The sequence below is a fragment of the Lactuca virosa genome, chromosome 8, assembly GCF_052849685.1.
Source record: "Lactuca virosa cultivar CGN04683 chromosome 8, Lactuca_virosa_CGN04683_v6, whole genome shotgun sequence".
Lineage (NCBI taxonomy): Eukaryota > Viridiplantae > Streptophyta > Magnoliopsida > Asterales > Asteraceae > Lactuca > Lactuca virosa.
Genome location: NC_136433.1, coordinates 46,942,831 through 46,962,899, shown reverse-complemented (window position 1 = coordinate 46,962,899; position 20,069 = coordinate 46,942,831). Strand labels below are relative to the sequence as shown.

The window sequence follows — 20,069 nt, the reverse complement described above, 5'->3', positions numbered from 1 at the left end:
AAACACTAATCATAGCTATGGTAAACAATTTCCAAAAACATTTAACCAAAACGACAATAAGCAAGTCCATTCCTAACCCAAACTATAGTGAATCTTGATCAAATACTAACCATAAATGCAATAAACATTTTCAGAAAAATAATTCGCAAATTAGAATAAATAGAACAACAACTTCTCGAAGCCTATTACAAGAGATGACGTAGAATCTATATTATCTAGAATCTGAATCTAAATCCGATATTGTTGAACTAGAAATAGAGAGAGGTGAATTCGATTATTTCAAAATAGAATAATAAATTCTCAAATTCCAAAACGTATTATAATCAGAAGCATAAAACAGAATATCATCAAGTAATGTATTATATTGTAAAACCAATAGATTCCATTACAGAGTATCTTAAAAAAAAACACAATTTCATCAAAACATAATATTAATCTATCAAACTATATTTTGCTAATGTAGTGTTATATTATGTGATTAATCAACAAATTAACATCAAAATTTAAACAAATTAATAATCAAAGAGTCATTTCATATACTATTAAGATATTCAGAGAAGATAAAATCTAATTTTTCAAAATATAAAACCTAAAAAACCTGTAATAGATGTAATTTTCTCATTTTGAGAGGTTTTTGTGTTTGAAACAACCTTGATCGATGTTTGATCTGCATAAATCAATGTATTAAAGCAATAAATCTCGTTAATTAGGGTTGTGACTATGGATTTTTGTTGCATTGATACAAAACAAGAACTAGGTTTTTTTGTTGCGATTTCTCGTTGATGGGGCAAATTTTTAGGGTTTTGTGGAATAAGATTGAGAAGATTTTGATCGATTTCATATTCTGTGAAATTACGATTGAGAAAAATCTAGATCAAAAAAAAGTTTAGGGGAGAAAGAAGAAGCAAATCACGTAGTTAATGATAATATTTTCAAAATTGTCATCGCCTACATCAATTTTTTATACTGTTTTTATGTTTTATTCATAGCCATTAATTATCTGAGATGAGTGGTTAAAATTTGGTCAATTTTTCTCATTGTCTCAGAACTCTCCATATATATATATATATATATATATATATATATATATATATATATATATATATATATATATATATATATATATATATATATATATATATATATATACTATTAACCAAATGATTACTGCAATTTAAGAACATATACTAATCAGCAAGTGTAGTTTACCCTTAAAGCATATTGTTAAAATTACATAAATCATGTATTTTTTTTAAAATAACTTGACTAATGTTATTATTGTTTGAGTCCAATTGTCTCTTTAGATTTAGTTACATTTTAAACCTCGTTATCAATCCTATTTGAACCAAACTATTTCTCTATGTATATATATGGTAAGAAAGAATTTGAAATGACATAAAAATGTAAAGGGCAGGGAAGTAAGAAGGTACATGATCTTCCGTTTGATATGGTTGAATGTGATTGTAAAAGTTTCCAAATAAATCATGCTCCAAAAATCCTAAGATACCCCCATCCCTAACATCCACACACGTGGTATTAGCATTTTTTTATCAATTTTTTTTAGACTTTCATCTTTCATTTTTTTTTAATCAATTCTTGTTTTATTTTTAAAACCTAAAAAATGGTTGCCTTTCGCTTCATTTTATTTTTTTATTTCCTAAATATATTTTATATAAATATGATACTTTTTTATAAGAAATTAAAAACCATAAATTTTAATTAATATTTTAGTGTGTGTCTATATATATAATTTAATAAAAACTAAAAGAAAAAAGAAAAAATTGTTGTTGACCAATCAAAGAAGGAGAAGAGTGAGAGAAAGCTACCACATGCGGGGAAACTTTTCACATAAACCGCATCGAGGGTGTGGTGTTTCTGGATACGGTTTATTGTCCTAGTCAGCAGACCGCATAATGAAAATTAAGTATACAGTGTAACCTTATTTTTATATCCCCTTCCTTTCCAAAAAACATACAACTTATCTTTTTATTTCTCCTCCATCTCTTCGTTCATCCATCTTTTTCTTCAAATCATATATCTAATTCTCTTATCTTGGTTTCTAGTCGTTTTCTTTGATAAACGAGATTGATTCAATTGTTGTAAAGCTGCAATGAAACAGATTTTTAGCACGAAGAAGGCGAATGTGGTGGCCTTGGGTTGATAATTATAAGAAAATACCGGACAAATATGATATTTTGATTTAAAAAAGACACAGATTTTTTTTAAATCGATTTTCGTTATTATTCAAATGTGAATTAACCATTAATCCATATTTTGTAGCTCCCGAGTTATCTACATGTGAAGAACAAGAACTAGTGTTTGGGTTTATATTATATTTTGAGTTACTAAGACATGAATGGTTAATATAGCTAATATTTATACAAGCTATTTGGTCATTCGTATATGATTGATAGAATGTCATTCATTTGTGAATGACAAATAAGGTTCACTTATGAATATATGAATATGAATATATCAATGATTGTCGTTAATTAATCAATTTCTAGATCTAATATCAGGTGTTAGGGTACATTAGTCATTTGCATGTAAATAACCAACGAGTTGCGACACAAAAACATTTAAAATCTTATTTTGTACAAAATATATACGATTATATATATATATATATATATATATATATATATATATATATATATATATATATATAGAGAGAGAGAGAGAGAGAGAGATTTTGGTATGTTTATTCTTTTTTTTATGTGTAACTTTTCAATTTTTTAACCAAAACTTTCATTTTAAAATTAAAGGAAACCATGTCACTCATTCATGAAAGTAAATATTTAATTGTTTCGAAAACATAAATAAGAGTATTAACATTATAATGCGAAACATTTTGGAAACATAACAACATATGCAATGCAATCATGTCGAGCTCTTCTCGTATTGCCAAAAAGATATGCATCATTTAAACTTAAAACCATAAGCACAAAACTTAGTAAATTTCCCAAGATACCACATACCAATATGTATCTCACCCAACATACATAACGAGCCCCATCCATTGGCCTCGCCCAATAATATATGTGGTCTCACCCAACGAGCCTCGCCCACGGGTCACACCCAAAAAAACATAATAACGAGCCATGCCAAACATACGTATAAACATTCATGGAAGAGTCACAAAGACAACAAACATCTAAATAGTATAGTGAGAATACTCACCTGAACTACTCAACAGAAGCTCAACAACAACCTCAATAACAGAACAACTAACCCAAGCTATCTAATTCCAAACTGAGATCATTCCTTAGTCAAATACTCAATTATACCAAAGTTTGATCAAAAGTCAAACTTGACTAAAAAGTCAACGATCAACGGTCAACCAACCATCGACCACCATGCCGCGGCTAATCCCCTTGGTCGCACCGTGGTCACTAGAGGACAAAACATATGTGGGGTACGCAGACCACTACGCCATGGTGAACGCCCATAACAACTTATTCCATTAAGCTCTTAAACACCAAGTCCAGATCCTTAAAGCTCATATCTAATACTTCTAATGATTATCATGGATAAAGTTTCCAACTTTATCCATTCAAAAGTCTCACAACATTGAGATCTTTAACCCTAACTCTTAAAGGGACCCGAAATATCACCAAGACCATGCATACCACTTAAATGAAGATGAAGTCCATATCTTAGCACCATAATGGGTCTAGAATACTTAAAGATTTGACCTTTAACCGGGGAGTTTTCCAAACTCCAAATCAAATCCATCAAAAGGGCCAAAACAAGCATATATAGCAGTAAAACTCCAAAAAATCTTAGATCCAAAGATGAAACACAATAAAGCATGGATCTTTATAACTTACAAGGGTCCAAAAAAGTAGAGATGGTAGAGACCCACAAGCTACAAGCTTCCAAGCATAGCCTTTCTAGCTTTCTTTACCAAAACACCTAAATATACACCAAAAGAGGTTCAAGGAGAGAGGATGAGCTCAAACTATGAAAAGGAAGGCTAGGGTTTGCTCCCAAGGAGCTCTTGATGTGATTGAGGCAGTAAAATGACCTACATGGAGGTAAGGTCCTTAAATATAGGGAAACCCCTAATTTTATGGGCTTGGGCTGCACAACTCACCATGTCGTGGTGACAGGCTTTTGTTGATTCCTTCCAACTTTAAACGATCATAACTACCTCGTTTCAAATCTATTTTTGGTGATCCTTACATGCATGAAAAGGTATTAACAAGCCATACAATTCTATCTAATAACTTATTACTTAATGTATATTGAACTTAATTCATTAAGACAAGCAAAGAGTCCCAAAATATCAATTTTTTCCATTTTATCCTTTTTGGCTCCAAAACACAATTCAAGGGCTTATTTTGGCTCCAAAACACAATCCATTAATACATGCAAAGAGTCCCATGTTACCCTTTTTTGGCTCCAAAACACAATTCAGTGATCTTCAACCAGCTTCCATTGAAACTGACGACCATAAGGAAAACCACCACCACCATGTACGGTTCCTGATCCACTTCCACCGTAACATCAAGACGAAAACTATCATAATACGCAGTTCCCGATATGGTTTCTCCAGTGAAAAGCTCTGACATATAGTGGGAGAAGCTGAGGCAGAAGGCATAGGTGAAGGATGATAAAGATGATAGGGTGAGAAAAAGTCTAATGTCGGCACCACTTATGTTCATACAGGACGGTACTCGGTACTCTAAAATCATGAAATTTAAGATTGTGTATGGTGGGTATAGATGCTCGTACCAAAAACCAATATCATACCTGGTGGTACAAGTACCATTAACTTTAGTTCGATCCAGTATTGTTTTTTCACCAATTTCGATACCAAATATTCTCGATTAGTATACTTGAGGAATGATCTTCATTTTATGAGGTTTAATTATTGGAAAAAAGAGATGTAGGTAAGAGGTAAATAAAGGGGGGGGGGGGTGGAGGAATGGTGGGTGTTGGTGGTACTGAGGAGATGTAGGAGTTGTGAAGAAAGGGGATGCATGTGTAAGAGAAGTGAGAAGGGGAGTGTATGTGGTGGATGACACTGGCAACGGTGTGATGGCTGAGATGGTGTTGACGGTCATGTTTCTCACAGGGGTGTAGTGATGGATTTGATTTTTATGTGGTTGGTGGATGGTGACTTATGGTTGCCGGTTCTTTTAGCAATGAAGGTGTTGGTGGTGAGAGTGGGTCTCACATATCTATTATGTAATTAATTTTTTAAGTAATAAATAATAAACAACTAAAAAAACTGAAAAGATAAATATAAAGAACAATATAGTTTTTTTTTATATATATTTTCAAGGCCTAAAACTCAACAAAATCATACTACAAGAACTATACAAAAAAATGTTAGAAACCAAAAACATAATTTTGACCAAACAACATGAACAATTTCAATAATTTACCCTTGCTAAATAATTATAATCATCTTATTATTATTTGAATCTATTGTTACTCTCAACCTTTTTCTCAATCTTTTCATCCAAACTAATTATGGTACGAAAGAAATCAAAGAATCCGAAATGGCATAAAAATGAAAAGATTAGAGAGAAGTCACAAGGCACAAGATTTTCCATTCGATTGTTCAACTTCAATATGATTCTAAATCTTTCCAAGTAAATCATCATACCCATAAACCCTAATAAGACGCCCCTCCTTCTCTACCATCTAGACACGTGGCATCAGCCACTCCATCTTTCCTTTTTTTACCCGGATTTTCTTATTTTTCTATCCCCCTCTTCTCCAAGCAACATACAATACAACTCATCTCTCTCTTTCTACCCCCCTCATCTCTTCGTTCATCCATCTTATATATCTAATTCTCGTAATCTTGGTTTCTAATCGTTTTCTCTGATAAACGAGATTGATTCACTTGCTTTAAACTTGCAATGAAACAGAGTATCAACGGCGGTGGAGGCGGAGGCGTGTGTGGTGGCCGTGGGTTGAAAATTCCGAGTGAAGATGAGGTTGAAGTTATTAGTATTTTGATCAATCTACCGAATCTAATTTCGAAATCGGAGTTGCTTAGTAAATACAGTTTTACTTGGGGTCGAAAGAAGAAAAGATCTGTGTTGGTTTCGAAATCGGAATCGTCTCCGTCAACTCACCGTCAAATTAATGAGAGTAGACCGGAGAAAGTAAAGGCGGCCGAAGATGATAAAAGCCCTTCAACACCGCTGTGTTTCTTACCTAGTGGCAGCGGAAGCGACGGTGCTGCTGATAAGCCTAAACAACACTCATCTTCGAAGAAACATTCAAAGAGAAAGGTACTTACAGCGTTTTTTAGTTGAAATTCAATTAATTATCAGATGATTTTGTTAGGGTTCTTACATATTAGATTTATGGGTAACGATTCATCTTCAATCTTACATTTGGGTAACGATTTACATCTATATTTTCAACTTCTTGCTTCTTTTGTATGATTGTTTAATCTAATTTTGTTTTGGGTAACGATTCATCTTCAATTTTACATTTGGGTGTTGAAGTTCCTTTCATATTCATTGGTGGTTGAGATGGAATTGTTGTAAATCATACAAATCTTGAACGATATTTTTGATTTGGTGAGAACATTGAAATTTGGGATTCTGTTCGATTGAAAATCTGACATCTGGATAATCGTCGATTTTTACATTATATTTTTTTTGTGTTCTTTATCCTAAGATTCAGTTTTCTTAAACTTTTTTCCATGATTTTTACAGGCAACGAATGATTTGATTGAGAGATATCACGAAATGCAACAAGAAAGAGAAATCCTCGTCAAGGTATGCAGTAATTTCATAATTTCGACTTTGACTTTGTTCTTGAAATCTTTTTTCATCTTAATTGATTTAATTAATTGATTAAACAGAAAATAAAAGCCATGGAGAATCATCGTGAAGAACTCATCGCTCAAAATCTGGAGTTGAAACGAAAAAGACAAGAGGTAATTAATAATGATAATAAGAATAATATTACCCTCTTGAATTAATTTAATTAAAACCCATTGTTTTCTGATTAAATTATTTAATTAAATTTGCAGATAAATACGAGAAACATGGATGATCTTCACTTATGGAATAACTCTATGAGAATGAATCGTGATCAACAACATTATCATCGTCAACAACAACAACAAATTACCATGTATGCCCCTCCTCCGGCGGCGGCGCCGTCACAATTACAGCAGCATTGTCAACAATTTATGGTGGATCCGAACAACGGCAAAGTGGTGGCGGTGAGTTGCTCCGGTAACAGTAACAATGGTGGTAGATTTGATTTCTTCAATCAGATTGATGCACGTGTCAAGATTCAAGGGGAGACTTTTGATTTCATGACTCCATCTCAGCCGTTGGATCAGAGTAAATATTTAGCGATGGATAATGATCAAAGGGTCAGAAGTGCAGCAGAGGCAAGAAGGTATCGGTTTATGAGGATGAAAGAGAACAAGAACTCTTCGTCGGCGATGAAATTGTCGAGAGGGTGTAGATGACGATGGCCGGCGATTAGGTTTTTTTCTTGACAGGGGTGATTTGGTAATTTCACTTAAAGAGATGGCTAAATTACAATAGATTATTTTTGCCTATTTTTCGGGTCATGGGTAGAGTTGTAATGATCCATTCACAACTAGTTTAAAGATTATTATTGAATTTTAAAATTCTATGTGCCTATTTCATTTAAATCTGGGCTTCATTTAGTTTATAAGTTTTGTTTAAATGTCATATTTTATATTTGAAGTCTATAAAAATATATATTTTAAAATGGAGCAAGAATTATAAAAAAAATATTTTCGTGATGCTGTCAAGTATTTTGGTTTTTTAATCAAGCAGTATTTCTTTCTCTTCACCTTAATATTCCTACAAAATCATTTATATTTTCTCTTCAACTTTATATATTTGTAGGAACAGAGTGTGAGTGTTTATTGGTTAGGGGTGATTGGGTGATTGGGTAAGTTCATCTCAGAGATGTCTATACGATTATATTGACCCATCCGTGAACTAGTTAAAAAAAATATATTTAAATTTAAAATTCTGTTTCTGCATGTTATTTAAATTTTAAGGATGTGGCTCATTCTATTTAAAGTTTTATAAAAAATTAATCTAGTTTAATATTTTACTTTTGACGTCAATACAATATATTTCAAAACGGAAAGAGAATTATAAGACTTCAGGTATGGTGGCCGGTGGCCACGAACAAGGTCGTGGTCTCGGTGGCCATAACAACGACCGTGCACACCATCCCGGTGGCTCGTGGTCGTGGCTCTTCGTGCTTCGGACAACGATTTCAAACGCCCAATCAATTCATTTCTTCCTTTAAATCTCGTTTGACCTCCTAACGGCTACTTTCAATTTATTTTTCCTCCTTCAATATTTACCTATAAATATTACCACCCATCTTCTTAATTTTCACACATTTCTTCTTCCTTTAGTCATCATACATTTTTGTTGTTTGATCTTTTAAAAACCATGCCTCCCAAAAATAAGAAATGGTCAGAAAATGAAGAAGAGAAATTAGCACAAGCATGGGTGACGGTTTCGGAAGAAGGCGCTAGTCAAACGTCTAGTTCTTTTTGGAGAAATATTGAAAAGTGTTTTCCATGGTTTAGTGGGTTGTGCAATTCGAAATGTTGATGAAATATGCTCGAAGTGGCGCGATATGAGGGTCAAATGTTCTGAGTTCAATGAAATTTACAACTTTGTTATAAACAACGTATACGAAGCCGATGTCAATCCGGTTAATGTGGTCATTGAGCAATATGAAAACACAAATCATAAACGTTTTGGACATGCCAAAGCTTGACAAAAGTTGAAGAATTCCCCAAAATAGAATAACATTGCTTAAAACAAAAATCAGAAGTTTGGTATTTTTAGGTTTTTAGTTTTTAATGTTTTTTTTTATTTTTTTATTTTAATTAATGTAATTTTTATTTTTAATGTAATTTTTTTTATTTTAATTAATGTAGTTTTTATTTAATGTAATTTGGTATTTTAAATTAATGAAAAACTAGTATTTAAAAAAAATGTATCATTTTTTTGTATTTTTTATTTAAATTTAATTAAAAAATGAGGGGGAGTGATGTGTTTAGTGGTAGGTATCCCATATGTTTAGTGAAGGTTACTGGTGATGATGTAACACCCACCACTATAGTGGTTAGTGGTGGGTATAACGGATGACCTAAGGAAAATATTAATATGTATGTTGTCACGTATTTTGTTTCTAAACACTATAAAACATTGTTTCTTTCTCTTCCCCTTCGTATTTAAAAAAACTCATTTATTTTTTCTCTTCTAACATTATATTCTTAGAAGCGGATAGTTAAGGTTTTTATTGATTATACCTGATTTTGTAATTTGAGCATATAGTTAGGTGCATTTATGCACCTATTTTGCATGTTTAATTTCGTCATTTCATTGTATTTTACTTCTTAATTCTTGCATTTAGTTAATATTTGGAGGCACTTGTATGTTTTATTCAGATCACATTTTTTGAATTATTATGTAGGCATAGCGGGTATGCGGAGCAAGAAGCTATGGAGGCGAGTATGGAGCATGGAGCATGAAGAAAAGATGAATCAAACGTGTCACGGAAGAAAACATGAAAATATAACCCAAGTTGTTGCACTTCATCATAGTAAATGACTACGTTTAAAACGCGATCCGCATTACACCGACATGAGTTGTGCTTGTCATTTTCATCATATATTTTAGGAACACGACTTAGGTTGAAGATAAAATGAAAGTGGAATGAAGATCAAAGGTCACTGAAGTTTCAGTAATAAACGCAGTCTGCTGCAAAAACTCATGGGCATTAGTTCAAAAGGCACAATCAACGCATGACCGTGTGTTTCACCCAAGAGCGGTTACTATTTGTGCTAAAATGGATAAATTTGGTTCATTTCACATATAGACGATTTTTGGAGCTTGTGTGAGCGATTTTGGGAGATTTTTGAAGGCGTCTAATCATTGCAAACATTAGTAATTTCAATTTGTAAGAGCATTAAACATTTCCAATTGCATCTCTTTGTTTGATTTGTTTTTAGTCATGTGTGGCTAAAACCCCTAGTTTCTAGTTATTGTTCAAAACATGTTGATCGTTTGACTTGAAGCATATGACTTGATGTTTGGTTTATGATTCTATTCTAGTGCTAATGTTTCTGTTTTTAACTAGAATCCTTGAATTTGATTTGTGTTTGATTGGCTACTTATATGAATTGAATTCATGTGTAGTTAATTAACTTTTAGGACACCTAATCATTCTATAAAGTTAATGTCAGGTAACAAGCAATAAGTTTTTTTTATTGTAGAACATATATCAAATGTTTTCACACTTTCGGGCATATAAGAAGAAATGAACATTATTGGAAAGCTTGTACCAAACTTAATGTGGTTTTTCAATACAATCTAAGAGTGGTGTTTAGGTTGAATTAGTGAAGTTAGGTTTAATCAAAGAATGTGTTTTGATTGGATAATTTGGCAACCGAGAGGTATTAGAGCGTGTTAGTATCTTTCAGTACCAACATATAATAGTGATCATGAATTGCATCAAGGCATAATCAGGATAAATGACAACATTGAAAACTAGAACTATAAAAGTTTCAACAAATCTATTTAATTTTTTGCATGCTTTGAAATTGGATTGTTATTTATATTTTCAAACAAAATCCCCCTTTTCGCAATGAAAGTACCTTACGCAAAAAAGTGTAAACCATTGGATCGACCAATGCTTGACTTGTACCACATTTTCAGTGCATTATTACAGTGTATTTGAAGTCTACTGTACTTGTATTATTTGTTGAGTTTGACTCTCTAACAATAGATGTTTTTGAAACGGCAAATCTAACCTACTCCTAAACTACACTTTAAATCCACCTATGTCCACGACGAGACTTGAACCCTCAACCTCAAGGAGGGAGGGCAACACCAGATACCGTTGGGCAGAAGCCCTTTGGTACTCTAACAATAGATATCCAAATTAATTTTGTTTTTCTATTTTTGGGTTAGGGATGTGGTTGAATGTGACTCATTTTGTTTAAAAGTTTTTATAAAATTCAATCTAGTTTAAGGGTTATATTTTACTTTTGAAGTCAATAAAAAAATAAAACGGACGCAAAATATAAGGAAAATATCTTCGTGTATGTTGTCATGTCCTTTAACTTCATATTTTTAGAAACTCGTTTATTTTTGTTTGTATTCTGCTTTATATTCTTAGAAATGGATAGTTACAGTTTTTATTGGATATGGATGATTTGGTAATTTCATCTCAGATATGTCTAAATTACTATTGATTTTTTGCCATTTTTTTTGGATTATGGATGATGTTGTGATGATCTATTGATGAACTAGTTTAAAGTTTTTTCTTAAATTTAAAATAGAATTAAAAATTCTATTTGTGTATTTCATTAGATTTTAAGGGATGTGGCTCATTCTGTTTAAAGGTTTTATAAAATATAATCTAGTTTAATGATCATATTTTGTTCTTAATGTCAATAAAAAGTATTTTAAAACGGGGAGAAATTATAAAGAAAATATATTGGCGTGTGTTGTCACATATTTTGGTTACTAAACACAATAAGCATTGTTTCTTTCTCTTCAACTTTATATTTTAGAAATTCGATTATTCTTCTCTCTGTCTTTATATTCTTAGAAATGGATAGTTAGAGTTTTCATTGGTTAGGTTGATTTGGTAATTTTATCTAAGAGATGAAAAATTACAATAGACTGTTTGCCTGTTTTTAGGTTACGAATGTTATTGTAATGATCCACCGGTAAACTACTCTAAAGATTATTCTTGAATTTAAATTTGGGAAATCTCCGATAAACTCCCAAAATTTTGGTTCAGTTTACGTTTTAGTCATTAATTAATTTTTGTTTACAAAAAAATCTTTAAAACTGACAAAAGTTTACATTCCGACCATTTTTGACCGGTTGGAACCGGTAGCAAATTAATTTTGGACTACTTTGTAAACTGGTCTAAAATATTATGATTTTTCTGCAAACACAAATATTAAAACTTTTCTGCAAACAAAAACCTTATTATTATTATTATTATTATTATATATATATTAAAGTTGTGGAAGAAAGGAATAGTAAGTTGACATACTTTGTCCAGCTTTGGCCCATTGATTTACATATCTGGTCCATGTACTTCTTTAATTAATTTATTCATGTCCTTTTGTTTGTGTTCCATTCAACTTCCCATTTTTTTTTGCAGAATTGGTCCCTGTATTATTGTTGGAAGTTAGGAATACTAAATTTGGATGTTTTTTTGACAACTTTGCTCATTATTCTTTACCCATTTTGACATTTTTGGTCCTTTCAATCAATATTTTTACACTTTTTTGGAACCTTTTAATATTTAAAGTTTGGCCACAAAACTTTAACGGTTTGACAACTTTGATCCCTTTTCTAAAAAGTTGTTAATTACTACCCCTTTAATTCTTTAGCCATTTTCACACTTTTGGTCATTGCAGTCAAAACTTTTACATTTTTTGTCCGGGGCAAAGCCCGTACTTTTCATCCTTGCACTTTCTATGTCTGTCATATTTATCAATTCGGAAACAACATTGAAAGCTTCTGGCCCCCGCGTAGCGGGGGTAACCTTTCTAGTTATTATTATTATTATTATTATTATTATTATTATTATTATTATTATTATTATTACTACTACTACTACTACTACTATATAGAAAAATATAAATAAGTATATATTTTTTTAAATTCGTTATTATTAATATTGTTAATAATACATATAAATACGTTTAAATGAAAAAAGAATGTTAAATGTATTTTTTTAAGGGTGAATGTGGAACTATGGTAATGTTTTAAGCATTGAAATCATGAATGTCTGCTTCTATATTCTCACTTTGTATATGGTCATTTTACATTTGTTATTATTGTTTTCAATTGAGAATATTAACAATTAACAATTTAAAAGTGATGGGTTTTAGGTAAAACAAATAAACTAGAAAACAATTCCTAAGTTCACATGCAACCTACTTTGGATCTATGTTTTAACTATTGAACATATAACTTTGACTTGCAAAACAAGAACCCTAGAGGAGAGAGGCTAATTTCGAAATTAACAAACTAGGGTTTAGGAGTTACATACCTTTCAATTGTTATAGCAAACAATTGATAATCCTCTTGATCTTGATCTTGATCTTGTTATAAGCTTAACACCACAAATGTAATGCCTCTAATGGAATCACACCCAAGAACTAGCAAGAAGGAAACTTGGAGGAGAGAGGATGGAGAGAGTATGCAATTTCGGCCTTAGGGTTTCTTCCAAAGAAATCAGTGACCTCAAATGTGAGCCAGGAGGCTCCTTAAATAGCTGAGGGATCTAGGGTTTAGGGAAAACCCTAGTTATCCTTTGCTTAGGGCCTAAGCAAGATCCAAAGGCCTTATTTGGACCCCTTGGACGAAATCTCTAGGGTTTCCCCTAAGAATTTCGTCCACCTCCTTCCAAGGGGGTTCTGGAACCTTCCACTCAACTATTAGTTAATTGCAAACTAGTCCCTGCACTTTATAATTAATTCTTTTAACCCCAAAATTAATTCTGATTAATTTCTGGCTAACTATTAATTAAACATAATGATTTATAATTAATATATTAATCTTTTAACATATTAATAAATCATTTATATTAATTCATTAATCTTATAAATTAATATCTCTCCTTTCATAATTTCCTTGTCCAGTTGCTAGGTTGAGGGCAACCCAAAAGGACTGTGCTGCTATCAATTCAAGTACATACCAATTATAGTTATGGGCTTAGACACCTAATCCAACAAAAAAAAGTTGCATATTTTTCAAATTGATTATAGATAGTGATTTTGCGTCATGGACTATCAATATTATCATTAAATTCTCAGTTTTTTTGTTTATCATTCTCAACTTCTAAGCAGACATTTCTTATATATATTTTCTTGAATCGAGTTTGTAACCGCAACTAGGATCAAGTCAAGTTTATGATTGGGTCTTCTACCATATGTATTAGTGTATGAGTATGTGTTATGTGTGTATGTCTTGTGTGTAAGTATTTGAATTACCAACATGTATGTTGCTCTTTTTCATTACTATATTTATGTGGTTTTTTGAAACATAACAAATATAGTGTGATAAAACAAAACATGTCATATTACTTTTTATTAAACAATATATTGTAATTAATACTTTTGAATTTTGATATGGCTCCTATGTAGACGTTGGTGGATTAGATGTCTAAGCCCATAAATATAATTGGTATATTAGCTATCCTATTTAATTTCTTCCAAGAGTCTTTCAAGGAGGAATTCAAGATTGTTTGCAATAACAATCTTAAAGGTTAGTTTTCTTGTCTTATGAATTAGTTTGTTCATAGGAATGTTTTGTATCTAATGTTCATAGTATGTTGCTATATGTGAAAGACATAGATCCAATTAGGTTGCATGTGCCCTAATCAATTGAATTGTTTAATTGTTTTTCCGTTGATGGCATTATAGATGTAACCCTAATAACCCATCAGACGTTTGTAGTTGATCTGTTGGATGTGAAAAGAAATCCTTCCACCTTAAACAATTTTATATACAACGTGAGAAATCCTTCTACCTTAAACTATTTATAAACAATTTTACAAATAGACAATTTCTTTTAAAATGTTAAGTGTTAATATTTTCAATAGAAAACAATAATAACAAATATGAAATAACCATATACAAAGTGAGAATATATACAAACAAACATTCATGATTTCAATGCTTAAAGTATCATCATCCCCTCTACCTTCACCCTTAAAAATGCTTTTAATATTTTTTTTTTCATTTAAACGTATTTATATGTATTATTAAAAATATTAATAACAACGAATTTAAAAAATAGTATACTTACTTATAATAATAATAATAATAATAATAATGTTTTTGTTTGTAGAAAAGTTCTAATATTTTTGTTTGCAGAAAAGTCACAATATTTTGGTTAAGTTTACGAAATAATCTCAAATTATTTTTTTACCGGTTCCAACCGGTCAAAAAGGGTCAAAATGCAAACTTTCGCCAGTTTTTAGGACTTTTTCGTAAACAAAAATAAATTTAGGACTAAAACGTAAACTGGGCCAAAATTTTAGGACTTTATTGGAGATTTCTCATGTAAATTTTTGTTGGCATATTTAGTATAAATTTTAAGGAATTTAGCTCTTTTTGTTTAAACGTTATAAGGTTTAAGGGTTATATTTTATTTTTGATCGTCGATAAAAAATATTATTAAATGAATGGAGAATATATGCATTTTTTTGGCTTTCTTTTCAACTTCATTTTCTTAGAAACTCATTATTTCTTTCTTTTCAACTTTATATTCTTAGGGGTATTTGAGATTTGTTTATCTGAAGTGTTTATTGATTTATTGCAGTTTAACACCAATAATAAATAATTTTAGAATTTGGATAAGAATATTTCATTAACGGGTTGACTTAAATAATTAATTTTTGATAAGTCGCTTCCAGTTATTGTCTTATTTAAGAAGTTTTGATAAATTATTTCCTAATTATACATATAAGCATCATTTGTCAAACACAAAAAATAACTTATTGGTACGTTTCGGTAATAAGTTGTTTTACTAAAAAGCATAAATCGTTTTTAATAAGTAACACCAAACACCCCTTAAAATGGATAGTTAGGGTTTTTATGGGTTATGCATTAGGGGTGATTTAGTATGTTTTTGTATAAGAGATGTCTAAATTATAATAGACTTTTTCATATTTTTTGGTTACGGATGTAGTTTTAATTTTTAAATAGTAAAAAAAAATAAAAAAAAAGCCTCGCACCATTGGCGCGGGTTCGAATAAATTTAACAAAATCGTGGAGGCTTAGTATATATAGCAAAATGAAATCAAAATTTTGTAAATATAATGTACGAAAAAAACGTTGCTATTTCTTATATTCAACTATTTTTGTATTACAAATCAAGAAAATAAAATTGTTGAATGTTTGTGTAAATTGGTAAGTGATTTGAAAATATATCTAATTTTGGCATTGTACTTTTAAGATGAACCTCACCAAGAACACTTGAGATATCATCCAATAGATTAACTTACATAGAGTGCATCAGTACCCTTATTTAACAAATCAATTCAAATATTTATCTCATAACATAGCATTTAAACTCTTTTAACTGAAAAAAAAATCAACTTACCTCAATAGTAACCTCATCTTCCTTATTCTCAACATCCGGTAAACGCATAAAAACACATCTAATCAACTCATGTATCATATGCCTCGTTGTCCTTTACAAAAATTAACCTTTTTCCCCTGCAGATTCTTGCATTGTCAATGGAAGACCATTGTTAATTTTAATATCTTAAGGTTTCCAAAGTTCAGATCTTGGTCAAACACGAACTTATTCCCATCAAACCTACAACATAAATAGAAAACATGGAAGAATCAAAGAAAGAAACACTAATAGATCTTTACACAGTAAGAACGATTGATTCCAAAAAAAGTGTATACCGATAATAACAATAGTCGATTCTAAATACTTTGTCCCACAAAAACATAGAATAAAAAAAAAGCCTAAAGAAAATAGGGAAAATATTCTAAACCAAAAGATTTTAAATTAGTTGATGTTGTAATTCAATATCATGTGGTAGAAAAAAAATGGAGTTTTAATATAAAATTCACCAAAGTAATCATCAAAAGCAAGCTAAAAAGGTTGCACACAATCTTAAAACTTTGGGTAATTTAACACCCAAGGGACAAAAAGTGTTACCAAAGGTAATTTTAGGGGAAAAATGGTCATGTTACAAAAATTTAACACCACGGGGACAAAAAATTCATCTCTGATTCGAATCTTATTCACTCCTCTTTAGCTTTTAGTTTTACGATTTCTTCCATTTTATCCACCTACAAACAAACTTTCCCTAATCAAATTATATGGAAAATTGGATGTTACGTTAAAGATTAGTTTCAAATTTCAGTATTACCTTTTTCTTTGCATTTCTCAAATTGCACACATTCCTTGAAGGACATCAAAAAACTAAAAGAGATTAGTAAACCCAATAAAAGTACATTGCTATTAGCATACATACCATAAGTATTACTAGAACTGGACAACAATTTAAGAAAACGTACAAATAACAGAAAGAGTACAATATTTTCACCAATTTTGAAGTCTAAGCACTTCAACTTTATTTATTCAAAGAAAACCATTCATAGAGTTTTACCAAATAACTCATTTTGACCAAATATATAACAGGGTCAAAATGGTTGATCTGCAAAAATACTGATGACACCTGATATCAGAGATATATGTGAAATATTGATATAAATAGTAAAAAAAATCTTTAATGCAGTGCATGAATAATGTAGATGATAAACATTTCAAATAACTTCGGCTGCTGAGAAGTGATGTCATATATGAGATTTGCTTTGAGCAACATTTTCTAGAATCAACGACTCTTCATCATTAATTTTTCTACCAAGTGCTCTCGCTCTTAAATCTAGTGTTGCATTTTTTTAAAGAAACTCTTTTAGCTTGCTCCTCAACTCCTCGGACCAATTATAGTTATGGGCTTAGACACCTAATCCAACAGTCTCCCACTTGGATAAGTCTGTAACTATAATTGCTAGTATGCCTTCTAAATTTGACCAGCAAATTGTAGCTTCCAAAAAACTGCTGCCGAACTCTGACCCAGTCAGTTACGTGTCCTAAGATAAGTGATCATATAACCCTTCGTTCTGCTTGATATCCCCAGACAAAAGACATGGAATGTAATCAATCTCTTTGTCCAGAATCTATGTTTCCCGATTCCTGATTTGTGATGATGTAGGACTTCTAATCGAACACATCAATTTAGTCCTGGCTGGGCCCAGCACATAAGTCAACACCAAATCATCGAGGGGCCCACAAATATCGATTTTCCTGTTAGGGCAAAAGGAACGAATATACGTTGACTCATATGCTTGTATCTTTTACTCATCAAATTATGCATGACAATATGTTTTATAACATCAAGTTACTGATGCGTTTTCGTATCACCAATGCACAACCGACTTGTAAATTACAACTCATATATCTTCGTTTCAAGATTATAAGATATTATCGTCTCAGTATTACTCGTGATGAATTCCATGAAGTAATACTCTGAGCGAGGGTTTATCCAATACTCAAATCTCAATTTCTGAGTACTCATGAACGTTGCAGCAATTCTATTGCCATGTCTATCCTTTAGACAATCTACAATCCAGTTCATGACAATCTTGATTCACTACTTACTTCCAAAAGTACGAGCGACTGTGGAGTTTGAATAATCTTATTATTCGGGAAGTAAAACATGCAAAAAATGAAACACAATAATAAACAATTGACAAAAGGTAGTAGCCAAACTTATAAATAATACTTTATTATTTAATCACCAAAAGTCAATTACATTTACTTTGTTACAAGTTTCAAAAAACTAATCTAACTACTAAAACTAAGATCATCTTTCAGTCCTATGCTCCGAGCATGCTGAATATGCTTAGCCCTACTCAGACCCTTTGTGAGGGGATCTACTGGGTTATCTTCAGATGATACCCTCTTTACTATAAGATGGCCTTCTTCAACTCTATGTCTGATGAAATGGTACTTTCTGTCGATATGTCTGGTCTTACCATGATCTCTCGGTTCCTTTGTCAAGGCAACCGCTCCTTCATTATCGCAGAACAGTTCCATAGGCTCCTGGATGGTTGGAACAACTCCGAGATCCCCGATGAAATTCCTCAACCAAGCTGCTTCTTTCGACGCTTCACTTGCCGCTATGTACTATGATTCACAAGTAGAATCAGCCACCGTATTTTGCTTGGAACTCTTCCAAGTAACTGCTCCTCCATTCAGTAAAAATACCCAGCCCGACTAAGAACGGAAGTTATCTCTATCCGTCTGAAAGCTGGCATCACTGTAACTATCTACTCTCAAAGTATCACTGCCACCAAGCACAAGGACCCAGTCCTTTGTCCTTCGCAAATACTTGAGTATATTCTTAACTGCTATCCAATGAGCTCTACCTGGGTTTCCCTGATAGCGACTGACCATGCTCAAAGCAAATGCCACATCAGGGCGAGTACATGTCATAGCGTACATGATCGATCCGACAGCGGAAGCATAAGGTACACGACTCATGTCATCTATTTCAACATCTGTACTCGGGCATTGAGTCTTACTCAATTTGGTATTGCTCTGGATAGGTAGCTCTCCCTTCTTGGAATTTTCCATACTAAACCTCTTTAGTACCTTATCCAAGTATGTGCTCTGACTAAGTCCAATTAGTCTCTTCTTTCTATCTCTCAATATTCTAATCCCAAGAATATAGGCAGCTTCTCCAAGGTCTTTCATGGCAAAACACTTTCCAAGCCAAGACTTAACTTCTTTCAAGGTTGGAACGTCGTTACCAATGAGTAATATGTCATCGACATACAACACCAGAAAAGTTACTATACTCCCACTAGCCTTGATATACACACAGAACTCATCTTCACTTCTAGAGAAACCAAACTCTTTGACTTTTTCATGGAAGCAAAGATTCCAACTGCGAGATGCTTGTTTCAATCCATAAATGGATTTCTCAAGCTTGCACACTCTATTGGGGAACTTTGCATCAACAAAACCCTCTGGCTGACTCATGTAAACATCTTCAGCCAACTTCCCATTAAGGAAAGCAGTTTTGACATCCATCTGCCAGATTTCATAATCATGAAAGGCAGCTATGGCGAGCAATATCCTAATAGATTTAATCTTAGCCACTGGCGAGAAGGTCTCATCATAGTCAACCCCTGGGGTTTGAGTGAAACCTTTTGCAACCAGTCGAGCCTTGAATGTGTGCACATTTCCATCCATGTCTGTCTTCTTCTTGAAGATCCATTTGCACCCAACTGTCTTACGACCTGGTGCACTATCAACCAAATTCCAAACTTGGTTGTCATACATGGACTTAATCTCGCTGTCCATTGCCTCTTTCCACTTGGAAGCCTCTGGGCCTGCCATTGCTTCCTTATAAGTGACTGGTTCATCTAAGTTTACTAGTGTTCTGTCACTTATGAATGTGTCACCATCTGAAGTAATATGTAAACCATACAACTCAGGTGGCACACTCACCCT

The 20,069-nt window shown here is 32.1% G+C and overlaps 1 protein-coding gene across 1 annotated transcript; it reads left to right on the top strand.

Annotated features, from left to right (window-relative positions):
* The first annotated feature begins 5,685 nt into the window (after positions 1–5,685).
* Positions 5,686–7,645, top strand: LOC145128351 (uncharacterized). Its single transcript, XM_079063154.1, has 4 exons — positions 5,686–6,254; positions 6,687–6,749; positions 6,836–6,910; positions 7,007–7,645. The coding sequence occupies exons 1-4, from the start codon at positions 5,877–5,879 to the stop codon at positions 7,454–7,456; spliced, it is 966 nt and encodes a 321-aa protein (XP_078919280.1). The 5' UTR covers positions 5,686–5,876; the 3' UTR covers positions 7,457–7,645.
* The last annotated feature ends 12,424 nt before the right edge of the window (positions 7,646–20,069 follow it).

Coding starts and splice junctions, on each gene's coding strand:
- LOC145128351 (XM_079063154.1), top strand. CDS start 5,877: ATGAAACAGAGTATCAACGGCGGTGGAGGCGGAGGCGTGTGTGGTGGC. Junction 6,255..6,686: donor AGAAACATTCAAAGAGAAAG/GTACTTACAGCG, acceptor TGATTTTTACAG/GCAACGAATGATTTGATTGA. Junction 6,750..6,835: donor AAAGAGAAATCCTCGTCAAG/GTATGCAGTAAT, acceptor TTGATTAAACAG/AAAATAAAAGCCATGGAGAA.